At 46.1% G+C, this 18853-nt stretch overlaps 2 protein-coding genes across 2 annotated transcripts; one reads left to right on the forward strand and one right to left on the reverse strand.

Annotated features, from left to right (window-relative positions):
- Window positions 5704-8907, forward strand: LOC8070038. The gene is made up of 2 exons (XM_002444256.2): window positions 5704-5773; window positions 5928-8907. Exon 2 carries the CDS (start codon window positions 5963-5965, stop codon window positions 8354-8356), a length of 2394 nt encoding a protein of 797 aa, XP_002444301.1. The 5' UTR covers window positions 5704-5773; window positions 5928-5962; the 3' UTR covers window positions 8357-8907.
- On the reverse strand, window positions 9018-11106 carry LOC8070039 (pre-mRNA cleavage factor Im 25 kDa subunit 1). The gene is made up of 7 exons (XM_002445413.2): window positions 10623-11106; window positions 10436-10481; window positions 10192-10285; window positions 9987-10078; window positions 9764-9850; window positions 9544-9654; window positions 9018-9449 (listed from the first exon to the last, which is right to left on the reverse strand). The coding sequence occupies exons 1-7, from the start codon at window positions 10820-10822 to the stop codon at window positions 9378-9380; spliced, it is 702 nt and encodes a 233-aa protein (XP_002445458.1). The 5' UTR covers window positions 10823-11106; the 3' UTR covers window positions 9018-9377.

The following is an 18853-nucleotide window of genomic DNA, read 5'->3' on the forward strand; positions in this document are numbered from 1 at the left end:
GACGGCATATGTATCGATCGATCAACCAAACTCTGCAGAGGTTTACAGTAACCACAAGATCACCATCATCGACGATCCGGCTCGTCTAGGCTGATACCGGGCTGCCTTCCAACTAAATACGATGCCACCCTACCACTCAGGACTGGGGCCATACCGGAGTACCACCGGCATGCTGAGACTGTGAGGCGTAGCACCGGGCCCCCAATGGTCACTACGCTGTCTTAGGAGGGTGTGGGTCCTCATGCTCGTACCTCCCTACACTATCCGCTATCAACCTAGTAGTAGTGGCACCGCACTAGCTGGTCGTACATCCGTCCCGCACCATAATAAGGCGAGTGGCGTGTAAGGCTTCCTACGAACCGGTTCTCAGAACATCTCAGTCCTTAGGGTAACCGAACAGGACATCTTCACGAGGGGCCAACCGATGCCCCGCTCGACGGGACACCCGGCTACCCCGTGCTAAACAGCACCTCCCATCCCGGTGCTTCGTCCCACGAAGACACTCCACCCCGAGACCTCTCCCTGTCACATGTACCCGCCACAGGTATCTCTCATGGAGAACGCCCAGCTAGCGTCCCCCGGCAAGACTTGTCCCAGGACTCGTCGTAAATCCTGCTCGGTCGACTCGACCCTCACCACACACCCAAGACACACGCCAAGATCTCCCCAAATCAATTATCCAATTCTTAACCAGTTATCGGCACCACGTGCCTTATCCACTCACATCCAATCCTCCACAATGCATCACATCACAGATATAATGCGTAGTAGAAGTAGTAGCAAGTAGTATGCAAGCATCTAACCTAACAGCGGGCGTGCGAGGTTTATAGGTTGTAACAAGGCAATGGCTCTCAAGCATTTCTACCATGCATCCTATCTCAGTTCATTTGCATAAAAGTAAAACACTAGCATCTACAATATTGCATGGCTAATAGGATTCTACGAGGTTGGGTGGGACGTGGCACCTGTTGAGTGACATTTCCAAGATCCTCAGTTCACTTGTAGTTGTACTCATCCAAGATCCTTCTTTCCGCATGTCCTTCCTTTAACGGGTCCTGATCCGATCAACGCTAAACCCAAAGCAACTACCTCGTAAGCGACAAACAAGGCAAAACAATCAGACCACTAGACCTAGAAGGACTGCGAAAAGAGGCGATAGAACACTACAGATCAACTATACTAAGAGAGCACTTGAAAGGATAACGTCCTAGCCCTCTCGGCGGATGTCCGATCCCTGGGCTAAAAGAAAAGGGAATGGCTGTTCACTAAGTACAAGTCAGAGTCTTAGCCTAGCCGGTACTTCCCGGGTCAACTGAGTCAACCTGTACGGCTTTAATAAATGGCTTAGACTCTAACTCATTCTAAGCGAACACCATAGCTTACGGTCTTTCGATCCAAGTGTCATAGAGACTGACGTGAACCAAACGGTTGTAAGCACAAGAGATTCTGATCTCTCTCAACCCGTACGCCATTATGATTGACGAGAGTCAAGAGAGGGTGGAACAAAGAGAGAAGAAAAGGGGAGTGGTCTACTCCTTCCAATCCACTTGCCATGGCAAGAGACGGGGTATCAGAAAGAGTGACACACAAGAACACGAGTGCTCAAGCTACTTATAGGGTACCACGACCTAGGTACACTAAATGCACTAAGACATTCCTAGGGTCCATAGCAGTGCGGTTGTCACCGCGAGAACCAAAGAAACGCTACGGTCGAATAGGTACAAGCATACAAGAGTTTAAGTACGAAGAACCAAAAAGGCGGGAAAAGACACGGGATCCACCTTCCTTTGATCCGCTCGCCATAGCAACGGCGGGAATCGCGAGATTGGAAACAAAACATAAAACAAGCAAAAGGGGCTTAATCCACATCTTACTGGATTGACGGGGATTAATAGCACGGGAGAAGAAAAATGAAATCACACTCTTTCAACCAACTCGCCATGGAACAATCGACAGTTGGAGAAATAAACACGACCCCACGAACTACACCAACTCATATCACTTCGCGACCTAGGTGCTTCTGAATCGGCACAAGGTCATTTCTATATTTCCAGGCGATGTGGTTGTCACCGTGGGAACTACGGGAAATGCCCGAGTCTAGGTAGCATAAACATATAAGACAGATAAGATAAACGTACAAGAAAATGGGTTAAGCCCGATGGCCATGGCGAGGCAAACTCGCGTCCATGAGCTCCACCTACGAGTTGGCTTTCAACTGTCCCACGAGAGTTGTCCCCAAGCTCGTCTCTACGGACTAGGTCAAGATAGGCTTGTCACGTGTGGGTAGGAAGCACACTAATATCAAACCTAAGGTGACCACATCTTAGAGCCGTTCGGGAGGACAACAGACATGGCACTACGAAGTCGACTAGAATGAGAGTTCGAGCTACGTACGACATCATAGCCATGGCGGGAAGAATCCCACGACCGAATGTTCAAACGTACCACGATTCCCCGATCGGCTCGAAGGCACGGTCCACAGCGACAAGAACCACACACAAACCGCAAGTACCACAACTTGACAACGATGACAAATTGGAGTTGCACATTTCCATAGCACCAAGAGAATATACATATACAGATAGACCGGCACGAAGGCACGGCACAGGCATAGAATAGATAGATCATGAATCGACGAGTATGCACAAGGATAGATGATAACAAGGTAAAGTTTTTTGTCAACAGAGATTCAAAAAGGTTCGACCTTGCAGTTGACGGCTTTGGGTCACGATCGTGGTGGTTCGGTGATGAACGGCGCGAGGACGACGTAGCAGGGTGACCGTGGTCACCGCGTCCAGCGTCGCATGGTCAGGGTGACGACGTCGCGGTCACCACGCTGTTGCCGGGGTGGTGACCGCGGCGAGCACGTGGCCAAGGGCTCGGGCGACGTCGGGGTGGCGCTCGGTGCTAGGTGGCTGCGCGACGCGCGTGGTCGAGGCGAGGTCGGGGTCGCTGCCCTGCTGCTGCTCGGCGAAGAAGGGATCCGCGGCTCCTGGCGAGGTCCGGGACACGGGCGATGCAGAGCTTGACGGAGTAGGACTCGCCGAAGTCGGCGTCGCCGCGTCGGGGCTTCGAGGTGCTCGGCGTCGGGATCGGCAAGGGGCTCGGCGAAGCTCCTGCTCGGCGTCGCGACGGGTTCCCGGGGTCGAGGGCGAGGGCGCACGGCGTCTTGGGCGCGGCGAAGTCGAGGGCGCGGACGCGTCGGGGCTCGACGTCGCACTCGGCGAGGCTGTAGATGGGGAGGTGCTCGGCGCTCGGGTTCACAGCACCTCTCCATGTCATCGAGGTAGGGGCTCGGAGGCATCCATGGCTTGGAGCAGAGCTTGCCGAGGCTGGAGTTGCTGTGGTGACTCGGACGCGGGGACGGGCGAGCGAGCAAGGTGGCCGGGGATGGAGCAGGGAGAGGCGGCGGCCTAGGAGAGCTGGGCGGTGGCAGCTTGGCTCTTATAGGGCGCGTCTAGGGCTCAGAGGGGGGCAAGGCGTTGTGGACGGCGATCCTCGACTTCCGCACCATGGCTGGGCACGTGGCGAGCATCGACACGGACGTCGAGGGGGAAGGGCAGGCGCGCACGGGCTCCGTCCTTGGTGGCATGGCGGCGGCTCTGCCTGGGGGCGGGTGCGCTAGGGTTGGGGCGCAGGGGGCGCTGCCTCCCTCGTGGGCCACGGCCTGGGCCCTGGCGTCTTGGGCCGTAGGTGAAGGGGGACGAGCGGGCCGAGGTGCTGCGTCATTGGGCTGGTTAGGGAGCTGGGCCGCGCGGGCGGGGAAGGGGAGCGGGCGGGCTGGCTCCTATCTGCGAGCTGGGCCAAGAGAGAGGGAGGCTGGCCCAAATGAAAAGGGTTTCCTATTTATGGATAAAGGAATTTGGGATTAGGTTCAAAGGATTTTTAAAGAGGGGATTGAGAATGGAATTTCGGGAAGAGTTCGGAAAGATTTCAAAGAAGTTGAGAAGGGATCTACTTTGCCTGGGAGATAGGCTCAGCGAAGATTCGAGAAAACTCTGCTACGGACTTGTGCACTCCAAAAGAAACTCAAAACCCTAAACAAGACTAAACTCCAAACTGACTCACGAACAAAAGCACTCGCCCAGAAACAAATCTACATGTATGCCACGATTTGTTAGCGGGTCAGGATCGAATTAGATCTAAAAACTATATGCTTCACACGATTACAACAAAAATTTTAAAAAGCTCGTATTTTTTGTTTTTGTAAAAATCCGGGATGTTACATCTTTCCTCCGCCGCCCCCTCCCCCACCCTCCACCATCAGTGCCTGCGCTCGCGTCAAAGAGGAAGAAAGAGCTAGGTTTCCGTGAGGCAAGCCATCTCTCTCTCTCTCTCTCCTTTTTCCCTAGCTTTGACAGCCTAAAGATAGAAGGACTAGGAAGAGGTAGGGCAGCCAAGCAATGGAGACAGAGGGAGGGTGATGTTAGGGTTCTGATGGCGGTGGAAGCAGCTGAGATGATGGCTAGGGTGACGACGTGAGGGGAGGAGGAGAAGAAGGAGGCCACCACGAGCGCACTAGGCTCTTACTAGCCGCGAAGCTCTACGCGAGACACTATTGCGCTGTGGCAGAGGTGGGGTCGCGCGTTTTGGGAATACAGAGAAGGTGAGACCAGCTTGCTATCTAAAGGATGAAGATGTCTTAGCTGTTGAATGAATATCACATGGATGAGCTTCATCGTGTAATGTTAACCATGAAAACAGATGACTCATATATAGCAGACCTCTTTTTTTTCCATTGCCTCTTAGGCTTGTTTAGTTCCACCAAAAAGCCAAAAAAAATTCAAGATTTTCTGTTACATCAAATCTTGTGGTATATGCATGAGTATTAAATATAGATGAAAAAAGTAACTAATTGCACAATTTATTTGTAATTTGCAAGATAAATTTTTTGAGTCTAATTAGTCCATGGTTAGAAAATAATTGTCAAATATAAAAATAAAAGTGCTAAAGTGTCAAAAAAAACTTTTCACCCCCAACAACTGGCCTTGTTTAGTTCCAAAAAATTTTACAAAATATAAATAGTACCACGAAAAATAAATAGTACCACTTTCGTTTGTATCTGACAAATATTATTCGATCATAGATTAACTAGGCTCAAAAGATTTTTGTCTCGCAAATTACATGTAAATTACGTAATTAGTTATTTTTTATTTATATTTAGTGTTTCATGCATGTGCCGTAAAATTCAATTTGATGATAAATTTAAGAAATTTTATAAAATATTTTGGGAAAAAAAAGAGATGAATGGCTCGTCGAGTCAACCTCCAGCTGAGATCAGCTAGCCGTTGCGTCGCTCCGACTCTCCGAGCGAGGAGCTGGCGCAGTCCGTGCGAGTGCGAGGCCACGGCTAAGGCCTTGTTTAGTTCGCAAAAACTTTTAGTTTGGGTACTGTAGTATTTTCGTTTTTATTTGATAAATATTGTCCAATCATGGAGTAACTAGACTTAAAAGATTCATCTCACGGTTTACATACAAACTGTGTAATTAGTTTTTATTTTCATCTATATTTAGTGTTTCATGCATGTGCCGCAAGATTCGATGTGACGGGAAATCTTGAAAATTTTTGAGTTTTTTTTTAACTGAACAAGGCCTAAGGCCCGGCTCGCCACGTCCCATCAGACTTGACCAGACCAGGCGGTAGCCGAGGCGAGACCTGGACGACCCTGCCTTTTCTCCAGACTGCAGTCCTCTCCTCCCAGGCTCCCACGTGCTCGTCGCCTCGCAGGCCCGCCGGCCGCCACCTCGCCATCGCCGGCTCCGAAGACCAAAGGTCAGTCCTCGCCTCCGTGGTTCCGCGCACCCGTCTCCTGCTCCCGCTTCCATTCTGTCTGTTTTCCCCGCCGTGGCGGGTTTTTGTTTGGAAAAAATAATGGCTGATTAGTGGGGTTTTTGGCTGTGGTTTTGTGCTCGCGTCGCCGTCGCAGGCGGGGGCGATCGACCGATCGATCAGGGGTCCGAGATGGACTCGCAAGCGATGATGCTCGATGCAGCGCGCCACCGGGTGCCGCCTACGAGGGCGCCGACCTCCGCCGCGCAGGGGCAGCCTCGGCCCCAGCAGCTCGGCGTCGGGGACCGCCGCCGCGGCCTTCCTCCTCGCCCTCCTCCGCCTTCAAGAAGAGGCGAGACCCGCAGCGGCGGCGCGGGGAAGGCGGACGAGGTGCGAGGTACTCGGGACACGTGCCGCGGCAGCGGCGTGGCGACGCCGGGGGCCGCGGACGCGGCCGCTGTTTCTGCGGGCGACAGCGGGCCTGGGGTGGCGCCTGATGAGAAGGGAAAGGGAGTCGCCGAGTTGGGCGGCAAGAGGTGTCTCGACTCGGCGGAGGAGAAGGGAGGTGGCGACACGGGGAAGAGGGGCCTGGGCTTGGCCGCGTTCCCGCCGCCGCCCAAGCGGAGGCTTGTGTCGGCCACGCGCCTTTTCCCGCCCGGCTACGGGAGGGACGCCGCCGCTCCGCTCGCTGCCGGGGACGACGATTCGAGCCTCATGGGTGCACGCGCCGAGGGTGCTTCTGATGCGCCGCAGAAGACGGCACTTCCTCTTTCGGTCGGCAAGGCTGGTTCGAGCGTCATGCAGCAGGTGGAATCGTCTGCTGATTTTGTTTCCGCTCCAATTGCTGACAATGGTCATCACGGTCTGGAGGCTGAGCTGCAGAGATCATCTGAGACTTTATGCAGGAGCGGTGTGCCTAATGCAGATGATTTGCTTGACACCGATGCACAGGGTGATGCTGGGAGTGTTGGATTTGTGAGGAAGGAGTCGGTGCCAGCCACACGGCGTTTGCTACCCAAGCCAAGGATGGTTTCTGCCGTTCGCCGCTTCCCGCCTGGTTGCGGGAGGCCCAAAGCGTCTCTAGTTGCTGGAGGAGGCAGCACTGAAGTGCGTTTGCCATTGCAGGAGAAGGTGGTGGCTACAGATTGCTCTACTTTTGCAGCAGACAAACAGGCCATGCAGATTGCAGCTGTTCCATGCAATGCAACTATTACTAATCGGGCAGCACAGAAGGAGGAATTCGTAGGAGGCGAAATTGCTGCACCCAAGGTACAGCAGCCTCAAGGATCTGAAAGTTGTACCAATGTTACTCTGCATGAATCTTCAGCTTGTAGAGATGGGCCTTCTCTTCCGGCAATCAGTTTGCCAAGACAGGAGAAGATACCATCGCGTGTGGTTGCGAAAGGTATCAAGGTGGTGATCAAATCTGCTGGGAGTTCCTCCAATGCTCTTGCTGAATCATTGTCTGAAGGTCCTTCCAAAGAACATATGGTCAGTACTAAGATGCGCAGAGCATTTTCTGGTGTTGCACCAAGAGCATCTGGCCAAGGTGCTATGAGGAGAGATAAGGTCATGTCAGCAGCTCAAAAAAAAGTTAGGCCTGCCAAAATGATTCAGAAATTTGCTCAGCCTAGACCATTTTCCAAGATCAAGGTGAAAGAGACTGAGCATAGAAAGTGTGTGACCACGAATGTATCTGAGGACACTGCTGGGTTTGCCAAACATCAAGTTGTGCAGGCTCCCACAGCTAGGAAGAAGTGCCTCCGGACAGATACAGAGGCTGCTGCCACAAGTAGGAACTCCTTTGGTCCCAAGAAGAAGGGAGATGTAAAACAGAAATCTATGCTGCCATCTGATGTGGAAAATGACATTCTGAAGGCACTAGCTGCTCATGAAGAAAAATATGGTGCTCAGAATGTGGATGCTAGGAGCAAGGTCAAGATGATGCGTGGGAGGTTCGAGTTTATACGCAGGGCTATAATACGAGCTGTGAAACAACAATCATTGAAGTTACCTAGAATTGACCTTGCAGCTGCTGATCTAATCAAGAAAACGCGAGGATTTACCCAGCAAGGGCCTATTGTTGGAAACGTGCTTGGAATTGAAGTTGGTGATGAGTTTCTCTACAGAGTTGAGCTGAACATTGTTGGTCTCCACCGCCCATACCAGGGAGGCATAGACACCACAAGAGATAAATATAATGTGCTTATCGCAATTAGTGTCGTTGCTTCTGGAGGTTATCCTGATCAGCTATCGAGGTCTGGTGAATTGGTATACACCGGTTCTGGAGGAAAGATTTCTGGTAAGAATGGTGTGGGGGATCAAAAGCTTGAGAAGGGTAACCTAGCCTTGAAGAATTGCATCCGAACGAAAACTCCTGTCCGAGTGATTCACAGATTTAATGGTCTGAACGGAGAAACCCCAATGTTCACATATGATGGGCTATATAATGTTGTGGATTGCTGGAGAGAAGGCCAACCAGGCTCCAAGGTGTTTAAGTACAAGTTACAGAGGATTCATGGGCAAGCCGAACTGCACTACGGTAGTGAAACTTCCCACAGAAATAAAACTGGGATCACGGGTTGAATGTTTGGCCATCGAGCTCACTCATACCACTATTCAAACTTCATCGTGACTCCGTTAGTTTCACAGATACACTGGACACCATGTTATCTTGGCATTTCATCCTACCCTGTAAATAAGCTAGCAGTAGTGTTATCGTGTTATACACGTCTATTCTGCATGATCAGTTCACCTTGCAAGAAAAAAACTGCTAAAGTACTCCCGAGTCCAATGTTAGTCGTTAAACCTGCTGAAGTTTGTCCAAGTTCTTTGTCAATCGGATCTAGTCGTTGTTTCTGGGTGCACTGAAGCAGAGGGGCCTTGAGGTGGTGTCGTTCAGCTCAAGAGAACCAGCCTAAACTTGGTCAGATAGTGAACGAGCTTCAGCAGCACAAAGGTCGTCGTGCTACAGATAGTGTGATTATCTGTAGATGAGTACTGCACGTATGTTGTTCTGCTCAGCGGGTGGTTCTTGTGTTACTTATGGTGGTGGTATATCTTGTAACTGACCTGTGTTGTGAAAAAGAACTAGAGAAGCCTTGACGTTTGTTTCAACTTTCAGTGAGTTGTGTGCTGTACTGCCATGTCCAGATTGTAAGACACAGTAATAATACAACTATTGTACGTAAGTGATTAACCTCTATATGGCACGTAATTGATTAACCTCTATATGACAAAAAGGGAAAAAGAAACAGTAGAAACACTGTACAATACATATCAATGTACAAGGCTTACAAGCCATACAAATTTTAGAAAGGTATACACAACATAAGGGACAAGCGGTCGGCGAGCAGCATAACTACTTGAGATATTGTACAGAACCGAATCATCCTCTCACGGTCGAACACATGTCGCAAGAAATACACACAGTACATCTCAATGTATCAGCGAGGGGGTGGGGGGATACGCTATACAAACACACAGTACGGATAAGCTACTTCTCAATCGATACATGCTTCCATCGGTATCGCATACTGCTCTATGACTACGATTAGCCAAATATGCACGTCTGTCTACTAAACCCTCAGATTCCGGTTCCCATATTTCAGTCACTGATGACGTTGAAGGAGAACTTGGACAGTAGATTCGGAATGCCAGATATAATTGGACCGTAAACCTGCAGATGGCGATCATTTGGTCGTTACAGAGGAAGTTTGGCCCAGAAGCATATGTAAAACCTTTTGACCGTGGCGCAGAATTCCTATACATACCTGAGCATTGCCATGAACCTGGGACAAAGGCACGGCCAGGAGCTTCATGTTCCTGGGCACGATGAACTGCCGAGACATCGGCAGCCTGACCAGGAACAGCTTGATGCATTCCTTCAGGGCAAAGCAGGACTCACACACTCAGGTCCGCAAAATGCTTACGAAATTAGAATTAACTAGTAGATTAGATATTTCTAGTTCTAAATGTGCCAAAATTTTATACCTTCGGTGCACGGAAGCTTGGAGGCATGTATGGAAATGGGATGGCCTCAAATTCAGATCTCCACCACATCCCGATGCACTCTCCAATCTAGTCAACCATGCATCAACGTGTCAAAAGGGTTGTAACATTTCAACCATCCTAACTTGGCATAAGATCCATAGCAGTAGTTGATATATCACTGAACAATTGGTAGCATTTCTGTACGTACAGCATGGTTACCTACCTGCCAGTCATCCTCTTCTTCAATGGTCTGATCATCATCTGCATCGACAAAGGAGAGCTTGCTGGAGAGTTTGCGCTTGAGGCCTTGGACCTCTGAAACACAATCAGCATAGGAACAATAGCAAACCTGTCAGCCTCCAGTGCAAGAAATTCCAGGGTACAGTAGACAAATTATTAAAAATTGCAACTGTATGAACGACGCCTACCTTCCTCGCCAGGCCTGAGGCGGCCTCCGGGGAGCAGAAAGGAGGAGTTCCGGACCTGCAGCAGCAGCAGGTGCGGGTGATCGAACAGCTCCACCTGCAACAAAACCAACAGCCAAAATTCAGAACAATGGGCGGGTCCTGTTGTTGCGGGTGTACGGCCAGGATCAAGATCATGCGAACGATCGAGGCCTGTGTGAAACTGCTTAGAGCTAGTCAGAGTTGCAGAGGCAGAGATTGGAGGTACCAGGAGGACGCCATGGACGCTGGTGCGGAGCCCGCGCGCCGCGAAGCTGCATGAGCAGCGAGGGTTATAATCTTTTTCAGTAATTAGTTATGATCACTTGTCAGCGGTCACTCGATTCAGCGAAATCCAATTGCGTTGCGAAGACAGAGAGCGGGCGAGGCGAGGCGAGGCGAGGCGGGGCACTCACTTTGCCTTGAGCCGTAGCGCGCGGTCAGCGGCGGTCTCCAGGCCGCGGGGCACGGCGGCGGCGGCGTCCCTGGCGCCGAAGTAGTAGCGTGTGAGCGGGTAAATATCCACATCCACCCCCGGCTCCCTCGCCGCCGCCGCAGGCACAACAGCCGTCGTAGGAGCAGCAGCCTCAGACATGACCTCCATCTCGAGCCCCATCGACTTGGGTCGAATCTCACCGGAGCCGGCGGGTTATATAATATACCGGGCCGGGAGTGCGCCCTGCGCAAAGGCAAAGCGCGGCGAGGCGAGGCGAGGCGCGGGGAACCGGCTGGAGAGAGGTGGGAGGCGCGAGAGGGGAGGGGGGCAGAGGAGAGGAGAGGATTTGGGAAGCTTCTGCAGTCGTGCCGCCGCCGGGACCGGGGGGTTCGGGGTTGGTGAGTGGTGTTGGGGGGTTGAGGGGAGAGCGAGGTGGAGAAGCGTCGGGAGCAGCGGGAGGTCGGCGGTCGGCGCGGCAACGTGGCCACCGGAGCGACGTGGCGTGGCGCGGAGGGAGCCAGGGAGGTGGAGGTGGCGGGTCCCGCCCTGGCGCTTCGCTTTCGGACGGTCTGGCCCCACTCGGCACTCGCTAGTTTGTTTTTTTTTTTTCAAACGGCACTCGCTAGTCTTCCCTGACGAGTTCGACGTCTCCGTTCGCGGTTTCTTTTGTCCAACCATGTGGGCCTTAGTTCTGAATTTTTTTATTTGATATTGTAATATTTTTATTTATATTTGATAATTATTATTTAATTATAGATTACGCAGGCTCAAAAGATTCGTCTTGTAAGGTACAGACAAATTATACAACTAGTTTTTGTTTATATTTAGTGTTCTATACATGTGCCACAAGATTCGGTGTGATGGGAAATCTTGAAAAAGTTTTTAAATTTTGCGTAATCTAACCTTGAACCGTTGACTCCACACGTCCACGAATATTGAAGTCTCAATCAAAGGTGTTACACTCAAAATTCAAAAAATAAAATAAAATTCTTTATCATATCAAATTTTATAGTACATGCATGAAGCATTAAATATAGATAAAAAACTAATTATATAGTTTACTTATAATTTACGAGATGGATATTTTAAATCCTAGTAAATTTACTAAATACAAACGAAAATGCTACGGTAAAAAAAAACTTTTGAACTAAACAAGGCCAAAATAAAACTTTTAAACTAAACAAGGCCAAAATCATAGGCACCCGCGCTCGCATAGCATCGTGCCTTTGGTTTGGATGCCCTCACGTTCACTGCAATTTATACGTGTTAGAGTGCAGTAAAGTAGAATTTAATTTAATTTCTAACTCATTACAGTTGTATCAAACAAGCATACTATGCTTGGTAACTATGTTGTGTTTCTTGTGAATGACTTCAGCGAGTACAGGACATGATTATTATCGTAAAAAAAAGAAAGTTATATTGTACACATATGAACCTCCAAATTTAAACACCATGCACCTACATACATCTCAAAACAAGTCCAACAGTCAGAAATTTAGGTGCCGTTAGGGGAAAAAAGCACTCGAACATAATATAGCGGAAGTATAACTTTTTATTAAACATTATTTAATTCGATTCATTCTGCAATAAAAAGAAATAGTATTTTTCGTGGGTAAAAAAAATAGTATTTTAAGCATTATGTTGCTCACGAACATTATTACATGCCTTGTTCGTAAAAAAAAGAACATTATTACATGCCTTGCAACTACAATGAAATTGTATTTGTTTGTATAGCAGAGAACAGTGCTTTCTTTTCTTTTAGATATTTGGTGTGTCAGTATTATTCCTTTATGCAGAAAAGAATGCAATCTAGCGTAATACTAAGTCAAAACATTTGTGCTTGACAAATTTGTATACAAAAGTATTGATATTTATGGCACCAAATAGTATTTATTTTTTTAATTAAATGTATCTTTTATAGTACATTTATTTAATGACAGAAATATTAAATTATTTATAAATTTGGTTGAACTTTAATGGATAAATTTTTCTTTTCTCTTTTCCATAGTGCTACTGCAGTCGCTGTGGCTGCTACTATACCTGCCGTTGCACACGGTGTGGATACATCCGCGTTATCCAATCTTTACAACCCCCCCGCCCCCCCCCCCCCCCCCCCCAAACTTCTTTACTTGTCTCCAAAATCTAAAAACTTTTCAAGGCCTTATCAAAATCCATCTTTCCATAATCATTGGATAATGGGAATGATCTGGATAATCGTGTTTGGTTGACATTGTTAAACTTTAACTCGTATAAAATCAAATGTTTAAACACATGTATAAAGTATTAAATATTGATTATTTAAAAATTAAAAACTCAACTAGAGAATAATCTGTGAAATGAATATTTTGAGTCTAATTAGTCTATAATTAAACGTAATTCAAATAAAAATAAAAATACTATGATACCCGTTAAAGGTAATGGGGATGATCTGGGTAGTCGTGTTTAGTTGGTGTTGTTAAACTTTAACTTGCAGCAAATCAAATGTTTAGACACATACATAAAGTATTAAATATTGATTATTTATAAAACTAAAAATATAACTAGAAAATAATTTGCGAGATGAGTCTTTTGAACCTAATTAGTCACCTCCAACAGTTTGCTAAACCTCACTTGGCAAATCTATAGTTTTGCCAAGTCTCAAAATCAAATGTCAAGTGAAAAAAGAAGTCTTCTTCAATAGTTTGCTATTTGGGTTCGGCAAAAGAACTTGACATCCTAGGATTTTTGCCAAAATCATAAAATTGAGCCTCTAACAAGTTGGCAAAATGGAATACACGTGATGCCAAGCGATGGAGGACTTGGCATATTTGCCAAGTGAAGGGGAATTTTACCAAGCTCATAAAATTGCTAAGTAGTTTTGACAACTTGTTGGAGGCTGTTTTTTGTAGTTTTAGCAAAAATTCTAGGATGCAAAGTACTTTTAGCAAACTGTTGGTGTTGATCTAATTAAACACTAATTTAAATAAAATAAAAATACTATAATACCCATTAAACTTTGACACCTCGAGCAGGCTGCCCTCTACCATCCATCCTCTCTCTTGCTAGCTTTCGTTGCTTCTATCTCAGGCCTTGTTTGGAACCCAATTTTTTTTGGATTTTAAGACTTTAGTATTTTCATTTGTATTTGACTAATTATGGACTAACTAGGCTCAAAAGTTTTATCTTGCAAATAGCTAAATATGTGCCGTAAGATTTGATATGATAGAGAATCTTGAGATTTTTTTAGATTTTGTGATAAACAAAGCCTCATTTGATTCCGTTTTGTCCAAGGGAAGAAGAAAGGGAGACCATGGTAGGACCTGCACATAAATGGATAACGCGGATGAGTGGAGCAACTTCAACAGTTCGCTAAAACTCACTTGCCCCAAATCTTGTGATTTGGCAAATTGTTAAAATATACGGCAAGTGAGATTTTTTTCTATCTCCAACGGTTTGCTAATTAGACTTAATAAACTTAAAAAGAAGGCCCATAAACAACATGCGCGGAAGAAAAAACAGCTAGTGCATGTACTAAGGCCCTGTTTAGATTGGAGATGAAAATTTTTTGGGTGTCACATCGGATATGTCGGAAGGATGTCGGGAGAGGTTTTTAGATACTAATAAAAAACAAATTACATAGCTCGTCAGAAAACTGCAAGACAAATCTATTAAGCATAATTAATCTGTCATTAGCACATGTGGGTTACTGTAGCACTTAAGGCTAATCATGGAGTAACTAGGCTTAAAAGATTCGTCTCGTGATTTTCAACCAAACTGTGTAATTACTTTATTTTTTATGTACATTTAATGTTTCATGCATGTGTCCAAAGATTCGATGGGATGGATGAAAAAATTTTGGGTAGAAAACTAAACAGGGCCTAAACAGCTACATGCGCACGTGATGTCAAGTCACTCGGCTGTGCACAAATATGTGTGCGTGGTGCTGCTCGATGACAAATTGTCAAAAGATGGCAACTCATTTGTTAAACTGTTGGAGTTTCTATTTTCTAATTTTGCCAAATAAATAAAGAATAAAAAAATTATTTAGAAAAATGTTAGAAATGCTACCCTTATCCAAATTTAATTGGACAAAATATTTTTACTGCTTGGAGGCAGCCAAAAAGTGGTCCAGTGCTCCGATTTTTTCCAGAGGCGACAGGATTAGGTGGAGGCAGTCCAATTAATTACGATGATAATAACATCTTAGTCTTTTAGGCCTTGTTTAGTTCACCCAAAAACTAAAAAATTTTCAAGATTCTCGGTCACATCGAATCTTTCGGCATATGCATGAAGCATTAAATATGGACGAAAACAAAAACTAATTGCACAGTTTACCTGTAAGCGAGACGAATCTTTTGATCCTAGTTAGTCCATAATTAGACAATATTTACCACAAACAAGCGAAAGTGCTATAGTAGCGAAATCCAAAAATTTTTCACATCTAGACAAGGTCTTAGTTGTAGAGATAATACATTTGTTTCAGTAGTACAATATTTTGAACTGTCATTCTGATGCATGGTCTGTAAAAGTGCAACATAGAAAATACGAGTGTAATTAATGATTTTATCATTAAAAGTAATTATTTAGTTTAAGTAGCCTCGGCTTTTAGGATGTTCGCAATGGTAATTTACAAATAACTAGCTAGACTAAATATAGAAATAAAAAAAATAAATATTGCAGTGGAGAGTTATGTGACCTGTCAGAAAAGTGTTTGTGATCATACTGGACTAGCTATTTGAAAGTCACTAGCTATTTGGGCCGTGTTTAGTTCCCAAAAAATTTTGGAAAATTTTTCACATTCCCCGTCACATCGAATCTTTAGACGCATGCATTGAGTATTAAATATAGACAAAAATAAAAATTAATTGTATAGTTTGGTCGGAATTGATGGGACGGATCTTTTAAGCCTAGTTAATCCATGATTGGACAATATTTTTCACAAACAAACGAAAGTGCTACAGTACCTGTTTTGCAAAATTTTTTGGAACTAAACAAGGCCTTGATCTTTCTCTTTGATAGTCAATAAAGTTCTTTTTAGCCATTAGATGCCCTTATCATCCTCTGTGGTTAATTTATTGACTCGGCCAATTTAGTGGCCACCTAATGATTGGTTAGAGCATGTTTAGTTTTTTATTTAGACCGAATTTTTTTGAGTTTTTGTTCAATTATTCTATAGAATAAAACTACACACCATCCAATTTTTTTGACAAAATAGTTGCCATTTTAGATTCTAGATTTTGGCCTCAAAAATCCAAAAAAAAACTCAAAAGAGCAGCTTCGTATATTTTAAACCTTGAAATTTTTGGTATTTTAGATGAAACTAAATACACTCATAAAAAATTAGCATTTTGTATTTCACCATTCCAAAGTACTCCATCTGTCTCAAATTATAAGTCATTCCAATAATCTTAAATAGTCAAAGTTTTTCAAGTTTGACTAAATTTATATAACAAAATAATAACATTTTTGATACCAACCAAGTATCATTAGATTCTTTGTTAGTTATAATTTCATAGTGTACCTATTTTATGACATAAATCTTTATATTTCTTTCTATATTTTTTGTTAAACTTAAAAATGCTTTGACTCTCAAAGATTCTTGAAATGACTTTTAATTTAGAACGGAGGAGTACTTGGCATTTTATATTTTGTATTCCACGAAGAACTAAACACACCCTTAATCTGGCTATTTACACGGGGTATTTAATTATGGGACGTTGGTTTCATTTGTCAGCGGCAACGGTAACGGAGTACTGCCAGAGAGCTAGATTTTCGTGAGAAGAGCAACGAGATCGTGGCCTTGCGCGCCGTGTGCGTGACGCTCTCACGTCGCACCAGTCCGCCGGTCTCGTGGGGCGAGCCAGGGCCTGGCCTGGCCCCACGACCCCACGTCCCCGCGGCCCCACCTGCTCCTCAGTCCTCATCCTCCTTGCTTGCTCCTTCTCAAGCACGCGTTCGCTTCGCCGGTTCGCCCCCAACTTCAAAACTCGAGATAAAAGAAAAGGGGCTATTGTGTTTATACCCTTCCTGAGATAGCTAATTGTGATTCTATCCTCGTTTTTCGCGATCTTGTGTTTTTACCCTTGTTTTGTAAAAACGAAGCTCCAGTTTACCCCTACTCTGTTATCAGGCAGTAACGGTGTTAACTTTGCCTTTTTAGGACAACTTTGCCCTTGCAAAAATACCCCTACTTTTCTTGTATGCATTGTGATTTTACCCCTGTTTTTTTTAAAAAAAAAATTTGGCAGCAACATTACACAACTTGTTATATATAATTCCACACAACAAGCAAATATAGATAGATATGAGTACCAAATATATCCATATAACACAGTCATCTACCATCCAATATAAATCCAACAAAAGCTACCCATCATCCAACATAAGTCCAACAAAAGGCTTCTATCATCATAAGTCCAACAAAAGCACTAATAGTGAGATATTACAAGTTAATTGTCACACTATTCCTAACAATGCAGCCAGCCTCCCTCCTCTTCCTCGTGTTCCAGCCCCTTGTACTCCACTTCTAGGTCGTCCACTTGCACTTCTTCCTCTTCCTCTTCCTCTTGTTGCAGCCCCTTCTATTCCACTCTCACTCTCAGGTGCTGCACTTGCACTTCTTCCTCTTCCTCTTCCTCTTGTTGCAGCCCCTTCTATTTCACTCTCACTCTCAGGTGCTGCACTTGCACTTCTTCCTCTTCCCCTTCCCCTTCCCCTTCCCCTTGCACTTCACATGAATGGAGAAAAAAGCTTCAGTAAACAAGAATAATGAATAGAAAAGAAACAGAAATCAGCATGACTCACATTGATGCTTGTGAAGATGATTCATTCTGAGAAGATGCACGGTTCCTCTTTTGACTAGCAGTTAGGCCTCTTTGGCAGTACTTGGCTATATGGCCTAGTTCTCCACATTCAGAACATGGTTTCCTTTTCTTACTAGTGGCAGCCTCATCAAAGGACTTGACTCTAGAGGTTCTTGGTCTTCCTGGCTTCCTTCTTAGTTTTGGCTTATTGATTTTATAAGGCAAATTAACATGTGGCCAATTGTCTTTGGATGTCATTGGATTGAAAGAACATTCATATGCCTTTTTAAACCGATCAACAGAGAAGTATTCATGCACAAAGTCCTCCATTCGTACCTCTCTACTAATCTTAGAAATGTAAGCTAAAGCATGGGTGCATGGCTGTCCACTTACTTGCCAAGCCTTACAAGAACATGTTTTTTGGCCTAAGTTGACTGCGTACTTGAATTTGTCTTCCATGAAGGTCTTGGCTGCTGCCCACATATTCTTACCATAGAGCTCATCACCATACCCATTCTTTTTCATGTTCTTCCACAAGTGCCTCATAGAGCTCATCACCATACAGATAGTGCTTAGCTATGAAATCAATTAGTTGCAAAAGGTTGAAGCTATGCATGTCAACAGATACAGTAGGCAAGGTTCTGCCCATTTGGTGTGATTTTGGTCCCTCATCAGGCAAACTCAAAAAAGACATAACCCTAACAACCAGATCCAAATTCATCTGACTTTGCCTACGAATTAGAGTAATTGAAACCAAAATTAGTGCCATTGCCTGAAGCCCAACATCAATTCGTCGGATTCAGAGGTCCAAAGAGGCTACCTGCTTGCCTTGGCTGAACCACCGTCGGTAGGAGGCTCCATGGCACCTGAACCACCGTCGGGAGGAGGCTCCATGGCCACCGCCTGCTTCACGTGTGGGGGTGCCGCGTCCGCGGGGAGGCCGCTGCCTGCTGGATTGCCTGCTCGCGCGCCAGGAGCCGCGCGCCTGCCCCGACCCTGCCGCGACCCCGCCTGGAGCCGCGCGCCTGCTGCTGCGCCCGCGCACGGCCGCCGGCTGACCGCCGCTCGCGCCCGCCGGGAGTCCGCCGCTCGCGTCGGGAGTCCGCCCGCCGCCGGCTGACCGCCGCTAGCGCCCTGCTCTTCCCTCTCGTCGCTCGACGGTGCCTAGGGTTACGGCGGCGCCGTGCGGGACTCAGCGCGTCCGCGTGACGGGTTTATTTCTGGTGTGTCCAAGGGGCCAAGGGCATTTCCGTCCATTCGGCTTTTTCAATAGTGGCAGCCTCATTTTCTCATTTATTTTAAATCAAAGTAACTAACGGAATGGAAAGCAGGGGTAAACTGAGGCTTTGATGTAACAGAGCGAGGGTAAAAACACAAGATCGTGAAAAACGAGGGTAGAATTACAATTAGCTATCTCAGGAAGGGTATA

The sequence above is a fragment of the Sorghum bicolor genome, chromosome 7, assembly GCF_000003195.3.
Source record: "Sorghum bicolor cultivar BTx623 chromosome 7, Sorghum_bicolor_NCBIv3, whole genome shotgun sequence".
NCBI classification, from domain to species: Eukaryota; Viridiplantae; Streptophyta; class Magnoliopsida; order Poales; family Poaceae; genus Sorghum; species Sorghum bicolor.